At 38.8% G+C, this 23,980-nt stretch overlaps 1 protein-coding gene across 2 annotated transcripts in view; it reads right to left on the bottom strand.

Moving 5' to 3' along the window:
• The window catches only part of MCOLN2 (mucolipin TRP cation channel 2), a 30,490-nt gene that overhangs the window by 2,426 nt on the left and 4,084 nt on the right, over window positions 1-23,980 (bottom strand). The window contains exons 2-13 of one of the 2 annotated variants that reach the window (XM_089497524.1): window positions 19,979-20,141; window positions 15,551-15,724; window positions 13,802-13,955; window positions 12,710-12,797; window positions 12,518-12,614; window positions 10,208-10,307; window positions 8,472-8,584; window positions 6,631-6,780; window positions 5,100-5,201; window positions 4,893-5,015; window positions 1,877-2,083; window positions 217-332 (exon numbers count right to left, since the gene is read on the bottom strand). In XM_089497524.1, coding sequence (XP_089353650.1) covers window positions 217-332; window positions 1,877-2,083; window positions 4,893-5,015; window positions 5,100-5,201; window positions 6,631-6,780; window positions 8,472-8,584; window positions 10,208-10,307; window positions 12,518-12,614; window positions 12,710-12,797; window positions 13,802-13,955; window positions 15,551-15,724; window positions 19,979-20,141 — 1,587 coding nt within the window. Of the gene's footprint in view, window positions 1-216; window positions 333-1,876; window positions 2,084-2,659; window positions 2,792-4,892; window positions 5,016-5,099; window positions 5,202-6,630; window positions 6,781-8,471; window positions 8,585-10,207; window positions 10,308-12,517; window positions 12,615-12,709; window positions 12,798-13,801; window positions 13,956-15,550; window positions 15,725-19,978; window positions 20,142-23,980 lie in introns of those variants that run through there. The other variant, XR_016277921.1, reaches the window with a different exon arrangement.

The following is a 23,980-nucleotide window of genomic DNA, read 5'->3' as shown; positions in this document are numbered from 1 at the left end:
CAATTGGCTTTACTAGCACACTTGTCACACATACAAAAACTTACAACTCCTCCTCTGTTTATAGAAATCGTTTCATATTGATAAATAAAAAAGCAGGCATATGCTTGAAGTCTCATACAGATTTGTGATTCTGCCCTATTAGAGATCCCATAAAGAGCCAACATCAAAAAGGTATACAGGAAAATTGCAGAACTGATGAAAGGAGAGCACACCAACCTCCTACAGCAACAGAAGCTCATAGATGTCTGTGGTCTTGTGCTGTATTCTTCACTGCTGCATTGTTTTAGAAATTCATGAAGATCTGTAGATGGAGCACCCATTTGTTGGTATTTCTAAAAGAGAGAGTTGTGGAATAATCCATTTAGGAAGCTGTTAGGCTCAGATTAAGCCACTAATGTTCTCCTAAACCCTTCTATCTCAGAAGGACAAAAAAGATAAATAAAGACATCCTACTGCCAGAGGTTTCTAAGCTTAAAATATATTGAAATAAAGTTGGGATCATGTTTTACCCTATACCAGCTGCAGAGAGATAAAAAAAAATCTTTTTTATTCTTATGCATCTTTTATTTTACTCTGACACAAATAGTTGGAATGGTATGTTAATACAGAATGTCCTCCACTTGCTTGACAAATATCACAGGAGCTAGTTTGTACATTCCGGGAGTTGTACTACTACAGTAGGCTACTTCAGCTATAAGCATGGCTTTCCGGTATTTCTACTAAAACCAATGATGTCAGGGAAGGGACCAGCATCTCCCAGCTTTAGATGAACAAAAAAGGTCTGCCATTGTCCCCACTCTACCCTACTCTAACCTTAGAGCAGACTGTGATGCTCCCAGATCATCATATTATCACCAGCTCAGCTATGGATGGCTGCAAGCTGTCATTATACTCATTATATTCTGAAAAAGAGACTTTCAAAAATACCTTTCAGATGTTAGCATGCTACAACAAACGAAAGAGTTCACATATAAATTCTACACAGGAGAAAAGTATCAGAGATCAAACAGCTTGTTGAAATTCAGCAAGCATGAGCCCTGCTGGGAAAAATAAATAGAGGGGTGTAGCAGCCACTGTTTAAAAGCAAAAACACACACTAAAACAAAACATAGGTTGCATCCACACAGCAGATATAATCTAGTTTGACAGCACTATGGAATCCTGGGATTTATAGTTTGTTGTGGCACCAGAGCTCTATGACAGAGAAAGGTAAATACCTCACATAACTACAAATCCCATAATTCCATAGCATTGAGACATGGTAGTTCAAGTGGCATCAAACTGGATTATTTCTACAGTGTGGATCCATCCCTGGAATAAGTTACAGAGAGTGAAACTCCTAATTACCACCTATAGAAAGAGGGCAAGTCTAAACTAGTAATATCCTGACTAATGAAATCAAACAAATTAAATGGAAGCAAGTTTTCAAGCCTTTACCAATCTGAGCCATTTTAACCTTCCTCCACCTAAAGCATTTTTATAATTTAAACCACAGTGGGATTTGTGCAGCCATCCAGATGTTACTGAACTGCAACTTCCATCATCTAGCACAGTGTTTCTCAGGCAATCTGATGTGGAAGACCAGCAATTCCCACCTTCCCAATATTCAAGGGACTGGCATAATGCTAGCATTACTAGCATTGTACTTTTTTGCCCATTGGGTACAGTTGTTTCTTTCTTATCTGGAAACATTATCAGGATCTGGTAGCTAATGGCTCAGGGACAACCACCACTCTGAGTACCACCGACCTAGAGGGCTTGATAATTCTCATTCCTGATCTAAAATAACTCCTACCCACCATCATGGGTTTTCTTAAGGATTAACAATTGGTTCAGCACTCTTAATGAAGACAAGCACTTAACACAATGGCTTTACCTTAATGGTGTCGTAAGCATCTGTAATAAGAGCAATAAAAAGGCTAAGGATCATATATATGAAGAGGCTAATGAAGGAGTACAGGTAGAGTCGACTGAAGAGCCAAACTAAAGTACTTTTCTGCTGGATTTGAGCAAATGTCGCAAACATGTCATCACCATTGACGAGAGAAAACAGACACTCCGCTACTGTGTTAAGATCTTCAAACTAGAAAGCAATGAAAAACAATTCTCATCAGCACCAATAGCTACAGCTCTTGAAATAAACTAAAAGGCACGTATTATCCCACCCCACCCATTTATAAAAAAAAATCCAAGCTGGCTAACAATAAATCAACAAGACCCATGGAAAACACAGGTATACAGTTGTTGTGTGCTTTTAAGTCATTTCTGACTTATGGCAACCCTAAAGTGAGCCTATTATGGAGTTTTCTTGGCATTATTTGTTGAGAAGGCTTTGCTCTTGCCTTCCTGAGGCTATGAGTATGTCTTACCCTATGTTATCTAGTAGATTTCCATGGCTGAGCAAGATTTGAACCCTGGTCACCAGAGTCATAGTTAAAACCACCACACTATTCTGGCTCCTAAACTGTATAGTATCAGGATTAAACATTACACCAATCACATTTTCAGAACCAGAGTTTAGGGTAGAGGAAGGAAATGGTCTATAACTCCTAAAATCCCTTAGCCAGTATGGCCCTTGCAGAAAAGCAGAATGCAGTGCATTCTAGGTGAGCACATGGAAGTGGAATATATATGATGGTAACGTAGCATGATACTATACTTTTGTTATTATAGCCTGGATGCAGAGGAAGAGAGCTCTATATCAAAAACAAAGTTATGGATATTCTCCTTCTGAAAGATTTCTTTATTCATCAGTCTTCCATCTCTCCCTCATGAAGGAGACTCAAGGCAACTTAATGGTAAAATGGAAGAAGTGCAGTTAAAAAATTAAAATTCATAAAAGCATTTTTAAAAACTTAATACAGTGTACACTTCACATTCGCTGGGGTTAGGAGGACCCTTGTGAAAGTGGGAAAACTGCAAACAAACAAACAAAAAACATTGGGTTTTTTAACACAAGAGAACACTTCTCTAGGAATCTCTAGGTCCTCCAAGGCAATTCTGTGGAGGACCTAGAGAAATTGCATTGGAGGACCTACAAATGCCTAGAGAAGTGTTCTCTCTAGGAATCCTCCAGCAAGATTTTGGTAGAAGTTGACAACAGAGTCACACTGGAGGACATTGAGATTCCTAGAGAGAACATACTAATCAAACGAATAATCAAAGCTGCGAAAGTCAAAGCCATGAATGTGGAGAAACAAGTGTACACAACTTTAAAACACAGCAAGAAAGAAAATACAGCACCCCCTCCCTTGTAGGTGAAAGCCAATTCCACAGTGAGTGAAGTCAATAACCAAAAGCCCACCTGAATTAAAAAGTCTTTGCCTGCCAGCAGAGAGATAACAAGGAGGGAACCAGTCTAGCCTTCTTTGGAAGAGATAATCAGAGCCCATGAGCAGCCACAGAGAAAGCCCTTCATTCAGGGATGGGCAACTGTGTGAGGGCAGGGGCCAAGTTTTTAAAAAAAACAAAACCTTGTGAGCTACACACACACACACACACACACACACACAGCACACAATATCTCCCCCCTCCTTTTTTGTTTTACTTTCAAAACATCACCATTTTGTAGGCAAAACAGAGGGGCAAGAAGCTACTTGAGAGGGAGTGTAGGTTCTGAGGAATTATGGTGGGATGAAATTGTTTTTTGTTTTGTTTTTACATGTTTGCATGCATTAGGGAGAGCTCCAGCTGTGGTTTTCCATTTCTACCTGAAGACTGGACCTTTAAAAATGGTGTGACAGAATTCAAGCCACTTTGAAAGACTGGTGGGGGACTTCAGGGGCCACAAAAGTAGGGTGCAAGGGCCACATGCAGCCCACAGGCCACACTTTACCTGCCCTTGTCTTTACTGGTCATGATACACGGCGAAATTTTGGAAGCAGCTTGTTACAGCAAGAAGAAGCTTCAATCATAAACCTTGACAATGCATTCAGGTGTACATGATTACACATATATACACACACCATGCAGACACAGTGCACACACAATGAGAAGAGAGAGAGAAATTATTTAGGTTCCTGTTTATTCCTAGAGCATTTTGATGTACGTGCCACTTTCAAAACTTCACCTCTCATTGTTCAGGGCCAGCTTGTTGCGTTCGATACAATATTAGGATATGACACTGTTTTACACAGAAGTATGTACAGTGGACCCTTGTTATACGCTGGGGTTTGGTTCCAAGATCCACCATGTATAACAAAATCCGTGTATGCTCAAGTCCCATTAACTATAATGACATAGCAAAATGGTGTCCCTAATAAAAAATGGAACATCAAGGTAAATTTATACTTTTTTGGAACATTTTCAAACCGTGTATGCTTGAATCCGTGTATAAAAAATCCGTGTATAAGAAGGGCCGACTGTACCTATTCTGTCAGCCGTTTCAGGAATGTCATATTAAGACCATGATATGAGGTATTTTGAACAAAAGAAGAGGGTGAGAACTGAAAGCTCAAGGTTGACAGTAAGCTATCAGGATCTTTGATGCCTTATTTCATGTAGAGAGGTTGTATCCAAGTCGCACTGATGTGGTGCAATGCTGCCCTCTTGTGAAAAACTAAGGAATGGACTAACACCAAGAAACAAATGAACCTTTCACTGTGTCTTGCGCCAGTATCTTGATTGCTTTTGGTCAGGTCAGTAAAAGGAGTTGCTTTACAAAGCTAAGCATCACAGTTTATTCTTCTCCAGATATACACACTAGAATCAAAATGCAATATCCTGAGTTCATGAAAGTATTTTGAAAATAGAAAAGACCAGGTGATGTACGATAGATTATATACTTACCTATTTGTCTAATTCAAAATTACTGTTTACATGCTACAACCCTTTTTGTCTTATATTCTAGCTACATAAAAAATTAGGTTTTAAAAACCCAACTGCCTGCTTACCTTTTCATGATATGGTCCTAGAACAATCCAGCCACAGAAAGTATAGCCAAGATATATCATTCCAGCACAACAACAGAACCTAAGAACTTTGGGCAAGGAGGCTTGCATTGTTAATATCAGCACCTAAGAACAGAAGAGAAGATGTTGTCAGATATTCACATTAAAATAAAATTAAAAAGATTATGAATATTTCACTTTGGTGCTTACATTGTAAGTCTGGAAGTAACCCAAGTACCGAATGACTCCAACCCAAACAAGTAGAGTAGATGTACCAAGCAAAATACTGCAAACATCATAGCTTGTAAGATTCTGAAAAGAGAAGAGCAAAAATAAAAAACAAATTAATTCATTGCTTCATTTTTCTCCCATAGCTCGGATCCAAGACATTAAAAGAAAACAACTGCCAACAAATACAAGGTAAGTTATACATATTAAAATACAAATTGAACTGGTCATGCTATTAAAGAATAAGTTGAAACAATTTAACACTCCTCAATAATAAATTAAAGTCTTATTCTAATGAGATAATGTAGAAGTTTATCACATGGAGGCACGCGGAGGCAAATCCTGTGCAGAAACGGGATTTTAAAATCCGCTAAACACCCAAAAATGCAGATTGTTGTTCAGATGCATTGGCAAAAAGAGAAATAACATGAAAATAACCCAAACGGAAAGCAGAGAAAAACCCCTCCTTTCTACTTTAGAAATTTCCCAAAAGTAAAAAGGAGCAGGTTTTGTCAGCTTTCCATTTGGGTTATTTTCATGTTATGTTTCTTTCACGCAAACGTTGTCTGAAAAACAACCCCCATTTACAGGTTTTCTCTACTTTCTGTGCAGGTTAACCCCAAATGTCATGTTTACTTTAAATCTAGTTTCTGTAAAGGATTCATCCCATGTGAAAAACTGCCTAAGAGGAATTTGATAGTATTCAAAGATGCTGAGAGGTCCATCAAAATCAAGAGGAACATAATTATATTATTAATTGCTGGTGTAGGTTATCCATCAAGGCAACCAATGATATCTCTGTCCCACAGCCAGGCCTAAAGCCAAAGTGAAACTGATCTATATCAGTGTGGGCAACTGCTAGGGGTTGGGAAGCCGCCATCCCTTAGTGTCATACACACACACACACACACGGCCAATACAGCCCCATTTCATAGGGGGTGTTCTTACTATTCTGCTACATTTTCAAATGTTTTCAGCTCCCTTCACCTCTTCTTTGGCCTGTAGAGATCTCCACCACCAGCACCAGCACCCCAAGAAAAAACCCCAGAATGTAACAGGGAGTGCTGAAAACAGGCTGATACAGAACATGAAAAATGTGAGGAAGGGACAAAATGCCCCCAAATATGGCAGGTTCAGCAGCCTGTTCTAGTGCTATGGAGGAGCGACTTGCCCTCTAGGGGCAAAATAATTTGTTCAGCCCTTCTTCTCCCACTACCCTCACATGATTTCATGAAGGAAATGAAGAACCTTCGGAGACAAACATGGATTGGGCCCCACATGCAGCCTGCTTTTTGCCCAGTCTTTACCTACATAATCTATATCCCCAGAGCTGAGCAGCTACCAAATATCCCAGGATCTTCTCCAACAATAGATTGTTAGAGACTGGCCAGTATTAAGGAAGGCACACAGGTTTTGAGTTAATGGATTTTTTTAAATGACCTCAAAGGAGTCATGAGAGTTTAGGATTTTCAAAGCCTCCATGTCAAAACAGAGCCAAAAAGTTGTGACTCACCTTGGCTTTTATTTCCATTTTCATTATAGAGCCAATGATAGTCATCATATCACTAATAATCACCAGGACATACCATCCATTTATGAATTCTAGGCGATCTGCACTGCATACATGGCGTTTATATTTCTCCAAGAAGAAATTCACAAATCTCTGTTTTCAGCATCAGAATAAAGAGGATGATTAGGAAGCTTCTCTGGTTCATTGCTACACAGGACTAAAGTCAGCATCAGATGGGCATCTCTGGTACTGCACTGGAGTGTGCATATACCACACATAAGCAACCAGAGGATTGCAATTAAAGATGGGAAAGAATTTGGCCTGAAATTGACTTTTTAAACAATGCCTCTAAAATTTTTGGTCAGCGATACTATTAAGGAAACTACATACTATCTTTAGCCTGTTATCAAGAGAAGAATCAGTGTTGTTGCTTTTTCAAATTGCATATAGGTAGATATATACAACTAAAATGTGTTCAATTCATTAAAAAACTGTTTCACAAACAGCACTTTAGTTGATGAGGGAAACTGTGTTAAAACGTGTGTTGGGGGGAGGAAATCTGTACTAGAGGCTGACATCCAACATAAGGCCAGTAAAGCGTGTTACTGGAGGGATTGTTTTTCCTCAGTTGTTCAAGCAGTGGTGAGCATATTCTCATAGTTACTAGGCATGCAACAGTTTGTTCAACCAGACTCACTGTATAACTGAGAATATGTTGGTCCCCCAACTTTTATACAACCTAGATGTAAGGGCCTGTGAGAGGACTTTTAGCAGAATGATGTTATTGAATACTGCAAATACAGAAACAAATTTCTATGCAAGAAGAAAAAAAAACTAATCCTGAAACCCAAAACAGAACAAGAACAAGGAGGTACAACTGTGATTTAGAGAAACCCAAAGAAATCAAGAATGGGAGCTTTTCCTGTCCCTAGTTACAACAGAGGGCTACCTTTTGCATTTGCCAGCACTTCAGTCAATTAACACCCTTGCAAGAAAAGTAATTGAATTTGGCACATTTGAGAGGGTAAGAATAAGTGGTCCTCTGGATGCTACTGAACAGCAGTTCCCAGCATTCCTTATAATTGGGTATGCTGACTAAAGCTGATGGGAGCTGGAATCCAGTATCTGGAAGGCAACAGAATTCCCACCCTGCGTTAGGCACCAAGTAACATCCAGTGGAGAACACGTGTCTTATAAATGTAAATGAGTGTTTGCTAACAGCTTCAATAAGTGATGGTGGGGAAGAAAGTACTCTTTCCTCAGTTTCCTCTGTTCTTTAGGTGAAGGGTGATCTGTTGATCTTAACATCCTAGATGGTGTTGTTAAATTATTGGTAGTATTCTATCAAAAACCAAGCAACATTCTAACACATTCTGTAACTGATGTCAGGACCAACTGATGCTTATGGTCAATTAAACTAGCAGAAAGTCATAGATAAACAAGGCACACACCTGACTTGGGTTTGCAATTCAGCAGTACCCTTTAAAGAGCTGAGCCAATTTCTTGTAATTGCTTATTGCAAAATAAATAAATAAATAAATAAATAAATAAATAAATAACAAGAATATTTACAGCCTTCAGAAACAGATCCAAAGATACTAGCAGTGCAGCCAACATGATTTAAGTCTTAACAGTAAACTCTTCAGGAGAACCCAGAGAAGTTACTTTACTGAATTACAACTTTCAGAATCCCTCAGCCATTATGGTCAAGCTACAGGTTAAATAAAATACAAACAATTCTTTCTTGAATATTTCTGCAGACTCATCAGACTCCACATATACCATCTATTTCAGGAAACTGAAAACCAAATGTATATCTATCAGAAAGACAAAGACATACTTACCTTTTGTAGTTTTAGAGCAAGAATAATAGACCGTGTACAAAGAATAAGGGAAGCGATGCAGCTCACAATGACGAACCCATCAAAAACCAAGGTGTATTGTGTATTTTTTTGAACTAATATAGGAAAACATGCAAGTTGAAGAATAAATATTTTGTTAATGCAGGCATCTTCAAGCAAATTGCAATAGGAAAGAGAGAGAAAATACACAAAAGGCCAAATCACAAAAGAACAAGCCCCACTCATTTTAATAGGTCTCACAACAGTAGAAGCTAGTGAAGGCATAAAATGCCGGAGAGGGTGGAATACAACACATTTATACAAAGGCTGTCTCTTTCAAAAGCCAGTTCTCTAACCAGCATAACTAGAAGCTGGATGTGAAGAGGTATGCAAAACAAAGTAAGTAGCATCTCATATGAAAACCAGGAATTTTGCCCACTCTTTGAACTGCTATTATAGAGCAGGTTTTACAAACACAAGTCATCTACTTCCATCTCATAGGTTCTTCATTTCAGAACATTAGTATAAAGTAAAGTGCAGAGTTTTTTTTTAAGGTACTCTGCAGGACACACTGGCTTTAAAACCTTGGCATATTTTGTCAAGCTGACATTGCAGTACAATGCTTCAATTAGCTAGGTGACAGATTTCTTAAAGCAGCATGTATATAAGAGATATCAGTAACTAAAAGGTTAAGATAACCCATGATAAAAAGTATTTTCCCAAAGCAGAGCTTAACAAAAGTTGCAGAAACAAACAGTAATAATTTCATGTGGTGCTTACAGTTTTGACATCTTTTGCTCTAGCCTTTTATCTCAGAGATTTGGGTTGAATAAGACTTAATAGCTTCAAATTTTACAGATTTTTAAAAAGATTTTATTATTTTATTTTACAGATTTTTAAATCTTCTTTTAATTTTTAAAAATATTCCCAATGTTATCATAAAAAGCATAAAATTTTAAAAGTGAAGATCAGTTCTCCAGTTGGCCTGTGTCTTTATAAAGCACATCTATCACCTTCCCTTACATTGATTTGCAATTTTTCCGCAGGCAAATATTTCTCTAGCTCACGCACAACTTTTTTCTAGGTATTCAAATAGTTTCTTCCATTTCCACTGTCCAAACGTGAGTATGGTAGTTTATACAGTGAAAACAACAATGCATTTGTTGTCATGTACATTCAAGTAAACCCTGACTTACAGCAAGGATATTACAAGGTTTTCATGGAAAGATTTATTCAGAGGAGGTTTTGTCATTGCCTTCCTCTGAGGCTAAAATTCTTCAGTGGGTTTCCATAACCGAGTGAGGGTTTAAATCCTGGTCTCCCAGAATCCTAATCTAACACTCAGACTACTATAGCACGCTTGCTCTCCAACAATACATGTAGAGAGAAAATATTAGTAAGTTTGGGTTACTCACAACACACAAATACAAAGTACAAAAAATATTGTAGAAAAGAAATCCTGAGAAGATAAAATGTAGAACACCCAGGGAGAAGAAAGTATGCCTTCATAATGGGGAGAAAATAAAGCATTTCTGAAGACAGCATGATTCATCATCTTATAACATGAGCATTTCACACTTCAACATTTTGCTACAGGTCCCCTTTGAATCTTTTGTTTAGGTACGAAAGCCAATGTATATGAAGGCAAAACACCTTCAGACATGAAGAACCCATAGATACGATTCTCAACTTTGAACATACATATAGTTCTACCACATATTAACATACACAATACTTACTTGAGCCAGAGATATTCCAGTCTTTACATTCTTCAATGTCAGCATCAGTATCAAAAAATATTTTCATTTTACCACTATGGGCTCTATTGTTAAAAGTAATCTGTTGACATAAAAGGTGTATTTTTAATCACTTGCATAAAACAATAAAAATTTTGTAGATTTAAAACAGTGTTTCTCTGACTATCTAATATAGGGATCACCAGTTCCTCTTCTCTTCCCCAGTGTTTCAGGGACAAGCATCACATTTGTGCTTGTTGCCTACAACAATTTCTTTCTTTCCTGGAAATTCACTTTGGACCAGTAGATTATGGTACTAGTGGCTTGTGGACTGGAGTTAGTCCACTGTCCACTACTGTGAGTAGCACTGCTTTAGATCACACATAGTAATCTATACATGCTAAAACAAAAAGAAAAAATAGATAGCACATATAGTTCAAATAGTTAAACAGGCTTTTAAAATATATGGCTTTAAGCATGCACTTACTGTAAGATTTTATTTTTAAAAAAAACACACAGAGAATCCCCCAGAATCTTTAAAAAGTTACTTTTTTGTACTATAGGTCAGGCTGGGGGATTCTAGGACCTGCAGTCCAAAAAGGTACATTACTTCATATAAACTGTTAGCCTAAACTTAGCACCAGGGTCATCAAACCTCTTAAAATAACCCCATGCTGAGGAACTACCACTTGAAAGCTTCCATATTAGAAAGGCAGATGAAGTAAATAGTGGGCAGATACCATGGCAAGCACCCTTGATCCTGCCAATCCATCTGACTTGGGTACTAATATGTATCGCCCTTGCCAACAATCACTAACAGCCAGAAAACTTCATATATCATGTAGAGGCAGGAAAGCTGTTTACCTGCATAGCACTATAGGCAGAGAAGCTGCTTCAGTTATGATTGTCAATGGCTTATACTGGCTTGGCTGTCTCAAGCAGAAGATATCTGTAAAAGATCTGATACTGGGCTAACGTGGTAGGAAAAAACACTAGAAATTATTTCCATCACTCTACTGCAATTACAGTCCAACTACACTGGACTGAAGACAAATCATAAGAAACTGCCTAAAAGAAGAAGAAAAAACTTATGACTAAGGGCCCACATCGCTGACTTCATAATGAGATATCATTTCCTGGCCTGATTCCCCAAGCCAAACTTTACAGCCAGCATTTCCTCAAAGTGATGGAAGTCTGGTGACTGGGATACTGCAAGATGATGCTTTCCAGCCCTCCTCCCAGCGATCTGCTGTGGGATAAGCAGTTATGATGGGGCCTTGCTTTTGATTGTCACAATTTCATTCGCTGGTGGGATGTGGTTGGAAATGTCATCCTGATGAACCCCAACCACCAGGAGAACAGACTTCCATCACTCAGACTAGCTCCCTGGAGTTCAAGGTGAGATTCAAGGGGCATTTACAATTGTGGTAATAGTGATAAAATATGTAGTGTAACTAAATACATATCCCAGAAGCACAGCCATGTTAGTCTGGAATATCAGTAAGCAAAGAGATATTGTAGCACCTTTGAGACTAACTGTGCAAAAGAAGTTGTAGCAAAGTAGACCAATGGTTTTATCACATGAGGCCTGTTCTCAACGTGATCACACAATTCAATGAAAATGTAAACATACCAGTTTTGTAAGCAGAAACTATTGCATATCTTTGTATTTGCATGACTGGGGCTGCTGCTGCTACTATGCTGTCTTCTGCACTTCCCCTTAACCCTGACTCCCTGCCCTATGCCCAAACATGCCTTACATTTCATTTCATTCCATTCCATTTTTTTAATTTTATTTACCTTTTTAAAAGCAATTTCTCAGTTCAAGGAATGTGATTTTAAGGTTTTCAAAAAAGAAAAGAACTTTAAAAAAGTGAATCAGGTTGCTTGGAAATAGTGAGCAGGGGAACAGGGGAGAGGATGAGGACTGTGACACCATGTGACTGTTAATATTAACTGCTGCGGCAGCACCATTTTGCACAGGAGGATTACCTGGACTGCTGCGCAATTGGGAGCTCTTGACAGGTTTCCCTTGTCAATGAAAAAGGATGCCCTAACCACACAGCAGCAACAGGTCAGAGGTGATATTGAGTGATAAGTATCACCAAAGGTGTTAATACTATAATCATGGTTTTAAAACCATGTGTAGTAGATGTCATAATCTACGAAAACATCTGTTACAACTTTTTGCACACAGTTAGTCCCAACGGTGCTACAAGATTCCTTTGCATACTGAATACTGATCTGTAGGCTACAAACTTGTGACTGCAAGATAGGATGTCTGCTATGTGTGGAATACAGGACAGCACTTACAGTATTCTCAAATTCATAACAGTCGGGCAGTTCACGATCGTGAATGGTTTGCAGGTCAATGCCTTTTAGTTTAAAAGAGATGTCAACCTGTATGAGCCTACAAAAGGAGAGAAAAAAGATATTGCCACATTTTTTTCTTCTCCTTCTTAAAAAGAACGCATAAAAGCTTTTCTTCTACAAATCTCACTTTACCTATAAAACTCAAGGCGGAAAAACGGTGAGTTTTTCAAGTCACTTGTTTCTTTAGCAGCCAGTTCCTTAGGGTCTAGGTGGATGCATTCTGCAGTGGTGGTGGCAGGAGGAATAAAAACAGAGACACAATAGCTTTTATCCCACTTGAACTTGAGAAATCTATGACTGCAATCCTATGGAATAAAGTGTTACTGGAATTTGATTCCAAATATGCATAAATAGGACTATGCTACAGGCCAATCATTTAAAACATGTTTAAACCACAGTATAGATTGCTTTGTAACACCACCAAGCAGTGCATCCCAAAGTCAGAGCCTCAATTTCTGTAAACAGAATTCTGTTCATAATTAGTACTCTACAGCTAAATCCGTGAATTTTATGCAAGCAACTCTTCTGTGTATGTGTCCTAGAATATTTCTCCACACACCATCTCTTCTGAACTAGGAGACTGAGACCTAGATGGAGTATCAGTCTCTTACTAGGTTATATTCAAACCAACGTAAACTGAAGGTTGCATGAAGCCAAATGCAGTCCCTTCCCTTCCCTGATAACTGTGCATCAGTTTTCTCTGTACTATAGTTACCAGCATTGAAACAAGCTGGGATCTTAAACCAACTTCAGAGTATAATGTTAAGAAGCTGGCTTCTCCCAATGCTGGTAACCATAGATTCCCAGTTCTTGAAACAGGAAGAAAAAGTTAAGTTAACTCGTCTGCATTTCACTAAGGCCTGCTGGATCAGGAGGAAAGAATGGATGGCCCATGCAAGCAAACATTGTACAGCAGAAGTGATAAAACAAGCTATAACCATCTGCACACAACTTGCATTTGCATGTGGAAGAAATTCAATCCTGGGAGAAAATTTATGTCTTTTGTTACTGATACAGTGCTCACACAGACAGCCAAGATTGCCCAGAATGAGGAGTCTGTCTCATTTGGTTACAAACACACAAGGACAGAGAATATTTTACTCAGTATTAGGCAAAAGATGGTCATCTATATGTTCACACAGGCACACTACATGCTAAGTGGTGTCTTCACAAAGGTACAAATACAAAACTGACTCTTACAACAGACTTTTCTTTCACGCCTACCTGTTTCAATAGTGCTGTCTATGTGCAGGGTATCATTGGATGGAAGCATTGTGCCTTTCCTGTATTGCTGTTTGCATATCTGTAAGCCTGTCAAGTCATCTTCATCTTGTTCATAACCAAGTGTACCAAGAGATATATTCTTCAGCTGGCGATACTAGTTGTAAAGCGAACACACAAAATATAAGAACTTTAAGGGGGAGGGGACCTGCCACCCACAGAATGGCAGAACCACAATTTGTCACTTACATGTTTAAAAGTATCATTGTTTAGAACAGTGGTTCTCAACCTTCCTAATGCTGTGACCCTTTAATACAATTCCTCATGTTGTGGTGACCCCCAACCATGAAATTATTTCCATTGCTACATGCAAATATGTGTTTTCCAATGGTCTTAGGTGACCCCTGTAAAAGGGTTGTTCGACCCCCAAAGGGGTCCCGACCCCCAAGTTGGGAACCACTGGTTTAGAACCACATCTACAGTATCACAAGAGGGGCAGGAATAGCAAAGAGGGAGAGGCCTTTCAATTATTATCTTCTACTATCACAATGGTGAAAATACTGCTGGAATCTAGGAAAAGCTTGCATATATGAATGACTGAAGCCTCAGACAGCCCAGAGTTTAGAAACATTATCTAAAATAGCCACTATGCTGACATTAGCTACTAATTTAACATTTTTACAACATTAATGTCAGTACAGGTCGAATTTCCCTTATCCAAAATGCTTAGGATCAGAAGTATTTTGGACTTCTTTGCCCCCTCCCTCCAGATTTTGGAATATTTCCATATACATAATGAGATATCTCAGATATGGGACCCAAGTCTAAACACGAAATTCATTTATATTTCACATATAACTTATACACATGACCTAAAGGTAATTTTATACATATTTTAATAACTTTGTACATGAAACAAATTTGATGTACACTGAACCATCATAAAACAAAGATGTTACTATCTCAACCATCAACATTGACAATTTTAGATTTTGGAGTATGGTATTTCAGAATTCCAAATAAGGGATACACAACCTGTAATGCACTAATTTTTATTTTTATTCTTTTAAAAATCCTTAAATAGAAACAAAGTAAATAAGGCCCCTAAACAAAGGAACCTCTTCACTGCCTCCCAAACACTGTTTTATCATTAACGGTAAATCATTGAAAAACAATTGTTATCCTCCTCGATTTCTCAGAAAACAAGTCTATATAAGTATCATTGGCCTAAAACAGACGGTCAAAAGCACTGCATTAGGGCTGATCTGGGGACATGGCCTTCATATAAAACACACACTTAGATCAGGTCAAAGCCACCCCACAGACACCTAAAGCGGCCCAAACCCAGAGCAAAAAGGACTGCAAAAAAGCACTCCTTGCTGGTGGTCAGTTACAGGCTGCACCAAACAAGGAGCGATTAGGGCAGGAGAGGCCTCTGGCCACTCCTGCCCCATCCGCTCAACACATTACAACTGAGCTCTGAGTCTGCTTAACTGTAAAACGCAGATTTCAGAAGACACTTATTATTTGTGAAAATCAGGAGACACAAAATTAGTAGAGAATGCAAGGTGTGCTTCCAGCAGCCCGACCCCAAATATCTGTCTATACAGACATCCTGTGCCATCAGCTCTCACTAAAAGAAGCAGCCCACACTGGGATACCTGTACAGGTTTTCCAACATTCATTATAAAGTATTTGCGACATTTATTACAAAGTGTTTACAATGTGTGTAAGGATACCATGAACACTTGCCTGACTGATTGCAAAAAAGATACTGTCATAAACATCTTGCTGTGTGTACACACTGCAGCTGTAGTCATCTTCATCGACACCAGAGTAGTTTTTCAGGAACAAGTGCTTGAAAGCCACAGTGTTCTCTTCTTTAAAAGAAACCACCAACTGATTACTCAGACCAAACAGGATGAGCTTTTAAATAAAGAAAGAAAACTGAATGAGAAAAAGTGGGTCTCACAATACATTCTTTTGAGCTATAAGGATCTCATCAAGTTAAGAATGAGTATCAGGTCTGCATGTTCCTCCCTTCCTCTTCAAACGCTGATACTGGAACTTCAATTTTGATCTGCTCAATTTGTCTACTATCTCAGATCTTCAACCACAGCTTGGTATCAAGCTAAGATCCTAGTTAGTAAACTGAGAGTAAATCAGGATTTCTGGTATGAGATATAATAAAGTACTCTGATTTAAACATGGTGTAACAATTAAACACCACACTGTTATATCACTTTGATACCACTTTAGTGTCATCGGCTGCATATGATAAAATTCCAGGATTTTGTAGATAGCTCTGTTTAAATATTTGAAGGGATGTCATATTGAGGATTGAGCAAGCTTGTTTTCTGCTGCTCCAGAGACTAGGACCTGGGGCAATGGATGCAAGCTACAGGAAAAGAGATTCCACCTCAACATTAGGAGGAACTTCCTGACAGTAAGGGCTGTTCGACAGTGGAACACACTCCTTCCTCAGAGTGTAGTGGAGTCTCCCTCTTTGGAGGTCTTTAAGCAGAGGCTGGATGGTTTGATTGAGATTTCCTGCATGGCAGGGGGTTGGACTGGATGGCCCTTGTGGCCTCTTCCAACTTTATGATTCTACTTAAAAGTAGTCTGCTAGACTGTCCTTATGCAATTATGAGCTCTTTATCAGACAACTATATTATCTGTTGACAATTCACATAAACATCAGTAATCAGCTATAGAACTTGGGTTCTTCTAGTACCATCTACTAATTTGCAGCAGTTCTTCAAGATCTCAAGAAAAAAAATCCCCTCAAGTACAGCTTTCAGAGATATAAGTATGAAAGTGACTGAACTTATGCTCTTATGCACATGTTTGCCTACTGAATTATAGCTCCTTCCTACCCAATTAATTTGAATAGAAAACAAATGAGTGAACACACACATTAGAGTAAATATTTAGAACAGGCCATTTTCTCTTTCTCTTCAAGCACTGAAATCACAGCCCCCTTTCAAGGTCTCATTGGGATTGGGGATGAGATTGATTTCCTTAGTATCAGTCTTGTGGTAAATAAAAGTGTAGAGCTTGGCAAGAACAAAGTTTACAATCTCCGGCAATTTTATCTGCTGGGAGGTATCACCAATGACTGGAACTGCTTCTCCAGAGTTTAATGATTAAAAGCAAAGTGCTCCAGAGACAACAATGCATCTTCAATATTATTTGTATACAGGGTAAATATAAACTAATGAAAGAAAGCATCTATATCACTGTATGAAGCTGAAATAGGGATCATCCAACCCCTGTGCCAGATTCCAGCTGAGGGGATTCTCCATTCCATATGATAGCTCCCAGCAATGATTGGAAATAAAAGGCTAAATAAGATATATTCAGTCAACCAAGTTCCCTATCCTACTGTAGACAGGAACTATGGAGGGTGGTTCTGCTCTCTTTCTCTGTTTATAGCAACAGAGAATAGCTAGCTAGGGCTAGTGGTGGACAGCCTGGGGCCCTGCAAACAGTGTTAGACTGCAGTTCCTATCATCCTCCATCATTCAGTCATGCTGGCCAGTGTTGAATGGATATGTAGTCCAAGACCTGGAGAGCAACACATTCTCCACCCCTGAGCAGGATAAATTATAGCTAGGGGCAGAAGACAGAATTTGTTCAGTAGTTGATTCCCAAACCAATATACCAACAAGATGCAGTTATACATCCAATATTTCCACTTCACTGAATTGTGTGAGGTCTTCTGATTTGGAAATAGGGCTACACAATCTTAAGGCTAGAAAAACTAGAAAATGAATGAAACAAATCTGCAGTTTTGCTGATCCCAATGTACTCATCATCACCACAAGCCTCTTGACCTATTCCCCATCTAAGTGTCTCCCACCAATCTTGGGGCAGCCACAAATGGTACTGTACAAGAAACCAAAACAGACAGCTCTAGTAAAATAGTTTAGCATAGTGTAGCACTGTTTCAAGATTATTGCAACAGATTTTATACCTTTCCTTCCTGCACTCAAAAAGTAATCAACTAGTTGTATTATTTTTAAGACTGGGCTGCAGAATGTTGTCCTGAATTTTATGGCATTAGAAAAACATCCAAACAGAAAATGCCATCTTGTGCTAAAATAGACATCAATTCACTCCACCAGCAAATATTTGTATTATACAGTATAAAGCCAAACTGGAGGGAATGGGCTGGGGAGGAGGTGGAAAAGAGATTCCAGAGGGAATATAATAATTTCAAGTAAAGAAACACAAAGTGCCACATGAAGTCCATCTGACATACTTACATAGAAATCTTCCGACATCCAGCATGGAGACAAAGAAGAAGTATCTTACATTACTACTGTAACAATTAGTATGGTACAGAAAGCTATTAACCGTTGGTGTAATTTGAGAATAAAATACAATGCATTCTTAAAATAGATTTCTGTTGACTTATTTATTTCAAAATGAGTGCACTTCTACGTTCACATGCCCATTTTGTACAAACATCTGAAATATAGGGAGGTTATAGGGATATTTTTTCCTAGACAGCATGATGTTTCCAGAAAACCCCCAACTAATTAATTAGTACAACTTCTTGATATCCATCTGTTGTATTAAATCACTGAGCTATACTCTGTGTATAGATTTCCCTTCATTGGAAGTGGAATTATATTGCTTCTAGTCACCGTGTTCTGTCAGTTTTCATCCGAAAAAAAGGGATCAAGTGTTATAGAGGTGGGAAGGCAAAACTGTCATGTTTGTAATGCGTTTTCTTGCATTCGGGATAGTTTTCACATTTTAAAAAAAATTGTTCCAAATTGCATTCTTTACTTTTAAAAAACCAGACTTTGGAGAACTGTTGTGGGACTTTGTGGCTAGAAAAGTCATGTCTGAGGACTTGAATGGACTGTCTGCATTTCCTCATCTGTGACATGGACAGTGACAAGCATGGATAGATGGGGCTTTCAGCTTTCTTTATTACAAAGCAGCTAATCTATGACCCCCAAGCACTTTAAGATAACAGATTTTATAAGAGGCACACCATGCAGGCATAACTCAACATGAACTAGAGCCAAAATAATACAAAAGTACTTCTTCTTGCAGCACACAGTTAAAGCATGTTAACGCCTACGTTTGCTGCTGCACTATGTAATAATGGCTACCATCTTAAATGGCTTTGAAAAGCTATCAGACAAAACCCCTGGATCATAAGGCTATTGACAGTCACTAGTCATTATGGCCAGTTTAGGAGGCAGTACATCTCTCAGCACCAGTTGCTAGGCTATTATCACATTCATGTCTTGGGCAGAGGGGATTCCATGGTCTTACAGCTGGTTACTGTAGTAAAGTACTTTTGGACTGGAAAGACCTTTGATGTGATCCAGAGTAATGACTCCTAGCACAGGCAAGAGGAACCAATAACCTACAGGCTAGATTAAGTCGTTGCTTATTTTCATAAGTCTGGTGCCCAGATAACTCCATATTGCGCCAGATTCAGTGCATACTTCCTCTACCTACTCAGTCTTTCCCTTTGTCCAATGTATCCTTTAGCCAATGGATCAGAAGTAAGCAAATTTATTTGTGTAGTAAAGCCATTACAAATAAAAAAGAAACCAAGTAAAATGCAGATACATTACAAAAATACTACAAATGGATCAGAAAAGTATACATTCCTTCTGCCCATTCTTTCTTTTGTGAAAGGCAGTGGGGAGGGAGAGGGAGAGAGAGAGATACTGCATCAGTATGATTGTGAAAACACAGGTCAAAGCAGCTGACAGCCAGTCTGACCTGCACCTTCCAAGGTCTTCCCAGCTTTCATATCTAAAGGGGAAAGGAGAAAGATAGAGGGATAAGGTAGTGGGAAGGGCATACATTGATAAACTCAAGGAGAGTTTTAGCCTTTGAAGGTGTTATAATCCATGCCCTCAAGCCACAGACCCACAGGGATATAAAGAAATCAGTCCCAAAAAGATAGTGGCTAATCCTGTAATATTTGTAGAGGCAAGTTAAAGTCACACAGAGAGGGAGAGAGATAACAAACAGATCCAGTGGTGAAATGCCATAAAACAAGTTTACAGCAAATAGCTAAGAATCTGAGGAAGACGTAAGTAGTAGCCAGAAGTTACTGTGAACCTCTTTACTTCTTAATCCACATGCATGAAGCACTAACATATAATCCAAATCAGTATTTTTTTTATTTTTTTCAAAACTTACCTGTGTAGTAACCATAACTATCTTCAAAATCTGAAGCCCCAGTTTCCATGGGATTTGACGTCTAGCTCGGTATTTTTCACATGGATTCATGAAGTAGAACTTTAAATCCTCCTTTAAGGATTTCTCTTCCTTAGAATCTTCATCCAGCTGATTCATCATACTTCTGCCATACAAAATAGGTTGATGGTTCAAATGTAATGCATTTTGGTACATTTTGCAAGCATACAGACACATCATTCTTACCCTCAGAACAAGACCTTCAATTAAAGAGCATGAAGTTACATCATTGTCATTTTATAACAATAGGAACATATATTTCTCCATACCACAGCAACCTGTTTACGTACCTTGCCTGACATTTTTTTAATGGTTTTGCTCAAAATAAGCTAGTAACATTAATATGAAATAAGCCAAATCAGCATAAGGTAAACAAAGGTTTTTAGTAACTTCCATCTGTTCAGAAGAAAACTGTAGTACTCTTGAAGCACATTCAGGCTTCTTTGCAGCTGCCTCAGTATCTGATAAAAGGCAACCATCCAACATAAATATTACAAACAAGCTCCTAAACGTTTTTCTATCCACAGCAGTACTTTCTACAAGCCTGTCCCTTGCACAAGACGAGATCCTAAATCTATATCTGGGAGGTTACATACACACCAGGGCAGTGAAAGAAAAGTCAAATACAGGGAATGGACTAGGCAACTCCCTTCCCCTGCTTTTACTTCACTGAAAGTTGTATAAGTTGTTCACTCCCAAAATTCAGCAAAGAAGTGAATCTTATACTTACAGTTCTGTAACATGAAGCTTGGACCTAACAAACTGGTAGGAAGGGTTCTCACAGCAATCTTCCAACATTCTGGCATCCGATCTTACCAAATGAAGCCCAGCAGACACGATGATCCCTCTTACTTCCCTCAACTTTTCTTTTGCTTTTTTTGTTTTGTTCTATATTTGGCCTTGTTATACTGTGCAAACAGTACGGCCATAAAACATTCCTCTACAGGAGGAGTGATTGAAGCCAAAGGTCTCTGTGGTTGTGTATTAGCCAAACGTATCCTGAAGTTGCCACCTATCTCATGAGTAAAAATACTGCACTGAAAGACCCACTGTACTCTAAAATGCTAGAGCAAACAGCACCTTCCAGGAAGCCCTAAATAACTACTTAACTACTTTGCCCTGAGCTGCAAAGGAGAGCTCTGAGCCATGTGTCACAGCAATGCACTTTTGGATGATAATCTGAGCTGGAGTTAAGCATGAATAGCATCCAAGCACAATTTACATTTCACAAAGTAGTAGCAAAATTGCAGAAGAGTTGGAGCATTTTCAGATTCCTGTGAATTCCTCATCTTGCTGCATCCATATCCCTAGGCTTCAGAAACACCACTATCCAAACATTGCAGAATGATCAGAATGTACCTGAGAGTTCGAAGTGGTGGCCCCTGGTCTGGATCTACAGTGATGCTTCTCTAATCTCTCCCACTGGTAAATGTGAAACCTTCCCCTGTAGCATATGAATGCTATAAGTGTGACGATTCACAATCTGGCTCTCTTACACCTTGGGCGTTTATAACCCGCCTACTTTACTCAGGACATTCTTTATGCACAGATTGGTAGTCTAATGGGGCAACCAAATGCCAGCTACAGAAACAAGACAATCTTGCATATCTCCCCTCCAGCCACAGTGACTCCTTTAGGCTCAACTGGTCAGATGCAGTATCACCAGCCTGATTAGATATGTTTTCACTAATTCATCAACTTTTAGGTCTATCAGGGTCTCTGAAGTAATTTGCTTAACTTTGCTCCCTATATATTCAGTTTGCTTTCTAATATCCAATAGTATTGAGAACTATAACTTATTCAGTATTTTTCAAATGCCAAAGCAGAGAGTAAAAGATAAAAAAGGAATCTCATATAGTGAAACAGCTGGCTCTATCATTGCGCAGTGAGGTGACTCTGTCAAGCATCAGATTCTGGAAGGTGGGAAGCAGCAGTAAAGCTCTGGAGTGAAGTCGAAAGCTTTCATGGCCAGCATCCATAGTTTTTTGTGGGATTTTGGGCTATGTGGCCATGTTCTAGAAGAGTTTATTCCTGACATTTCACCAGAATCTGTAGCTGTCATCTTCACAGAATGCATTCTCCATAAGGAATAAACTCTTTTAGAACATGGCCACATAGCCCAAAAAAACCCACAAAAAACTAAAGCTCTGGAGTTTCATATGTCACATATCTTGTTGTTGTTTGTTGTTGTGGTGGTGGTGGTGATGGTGGTGTGTCTCCAAGGCTTATGGTGACCCTAAGGAAACCGTATCATAGGGCTTTCTGGGCATGTTTTTTCAGAGGGAGGTTGCAATTGCTGCCCTTGGAGGTTAAGAGTGTCTGATCTGCCCAAGGTCACTCTTGTGGGTTTTTATACTCAAGTGGAAATTAAACCCTGATCTCCAAAGTTGTAGTCCAGCACTCAAACTACTACATCCCACTGGTTCTAACAGGACTTGAATCCCATATGCAAGACCTATTGCTCTCAGGTGGATGAAATTGCCCAGTGTTGAAGTTAGAATTGGCTGCCAGTCTCATCAGTTTCAATATGTGGAACAGGAGTAGGATGGAGATGCCATTTTGTCTTTGCCTCAGGCAACAAGAGATCTCAGGTCTGCTGCACAAGAGATCTCAGGTCTTCTAACACATTCACAACATTATGGATCTGACCATGGATATCTTTAATAGCAGTCACTTTAATTTAATTCATCTACATACTTGCCTGTCTCCCAGGGTTGAGATGCAAAATATTTTTTTAATTCCAATAAAACCACAATTAATTATACATAATAAAATATCAATTAAATATAATGTTAAAGCACAAATTGAAACAGTTTAAAACAGCATAGTAACATAAAGACTGTGGTGTTTTTAAAGTGTTTCAATTGGTGCTTTAATAGCATATTTAACTGATATTTTAATATTTATAATTAAGTGTTTTTATTGGAACCTTTTAAATTAAAAAAAAAACTCCGCAGTAACCAAGATTTATAGGTGGATTGATTCACTCAAGGAAACCAGAGGCCTGAGTTTGCAAGACCTGGACAGGTGGCAAGTGATGATCAATGATTTGGAGGTCTCTCATTCTAAGTCAAAGTTGACAAGATGGCAAGCAGCAGCAGCAGCAGCACCCCAGCATATCCATTTTAAAGCCTCTAAACATCATACACAGTTGGTTGATCACGGTTTGCCCTTCTGGTGGAAGGACAACAGGGAAGGGGCTAGCTAATCTTTTTGAAAGGCAGTTCCAGGTTCTGAGAGTAATCAAGGAGAAATACCTTTCTCAGGTCCACTACAAAATATCAATAATGTCAACTGCTGACATCAGATACTGGTTTAGAACACCTCAGTTTTGAATAGAAAGGAGAAACAGAGTTGGAGATCATCATCACAGTGGTGGCACTAATAAATAAATAAATAATAACATTTTCATTTATATTGCCCTGCCTCTCCCTACGGATCGAGGTGAGGTTACAACCTGATAAAAACATACAGTGCAATCATAAAATCCAACAGTTCCAATAAATACATCCAGTTCAAATAAATACATCAGTGGTTATATACAAACAGTCTTCTTCAGCACCTTCTGAGCATGTGCCCCCAGAAAGGACCAGACAGAGAGGAAGCTCAGAATCACATGCATTAGAAGATACCAATAACTACCATGGAGTTTATCAGACAAGGGAAACTGGAAGTATAATCCAATGGCAATCCAAACGCAATCATGGGGTTTCACGTTATTGTGTGATATACTACCACATGCAATTTTGGGCAATGGGAAGTCAGTCTGAACGCAATCATGGGGTTTCATGTTACTGCGTGAGAGCTGATCACATGCAATTTCAGACAATGGCAAGCTATTTTCATGCAATGGGAAGTCAGTTTGAACGCAATTCAAATTCACGTAAATTGGCTGCACTAGCAAATTCACGTGAATGCGTTCTGGCCACACTTTCTTTTCATTCG

The sequence above is a fragment of the Sceloporus occidentalis genome, unplaced genomic scaffold (genome assembly GCF_023333645.1).
Source record: "Sceloporus occidentalis isolate IW3139 unplaced genomic scaffold, rSceOcc1.0.p SCAF_104, whole genome shotgun sequence".
NCBI classification, from domain to species: domain Eukaryota; kingdom Metazoa; phylum Chordata; class Lepidosauria; order Squamata; family Phrynosomatidae; genus Sceloporus; species Sceloporus occidentalis.
Note: the sequence above shows the minus strand (reverse complement) of the source record. Positions and strands in the feature narration are given on the sequence as shown.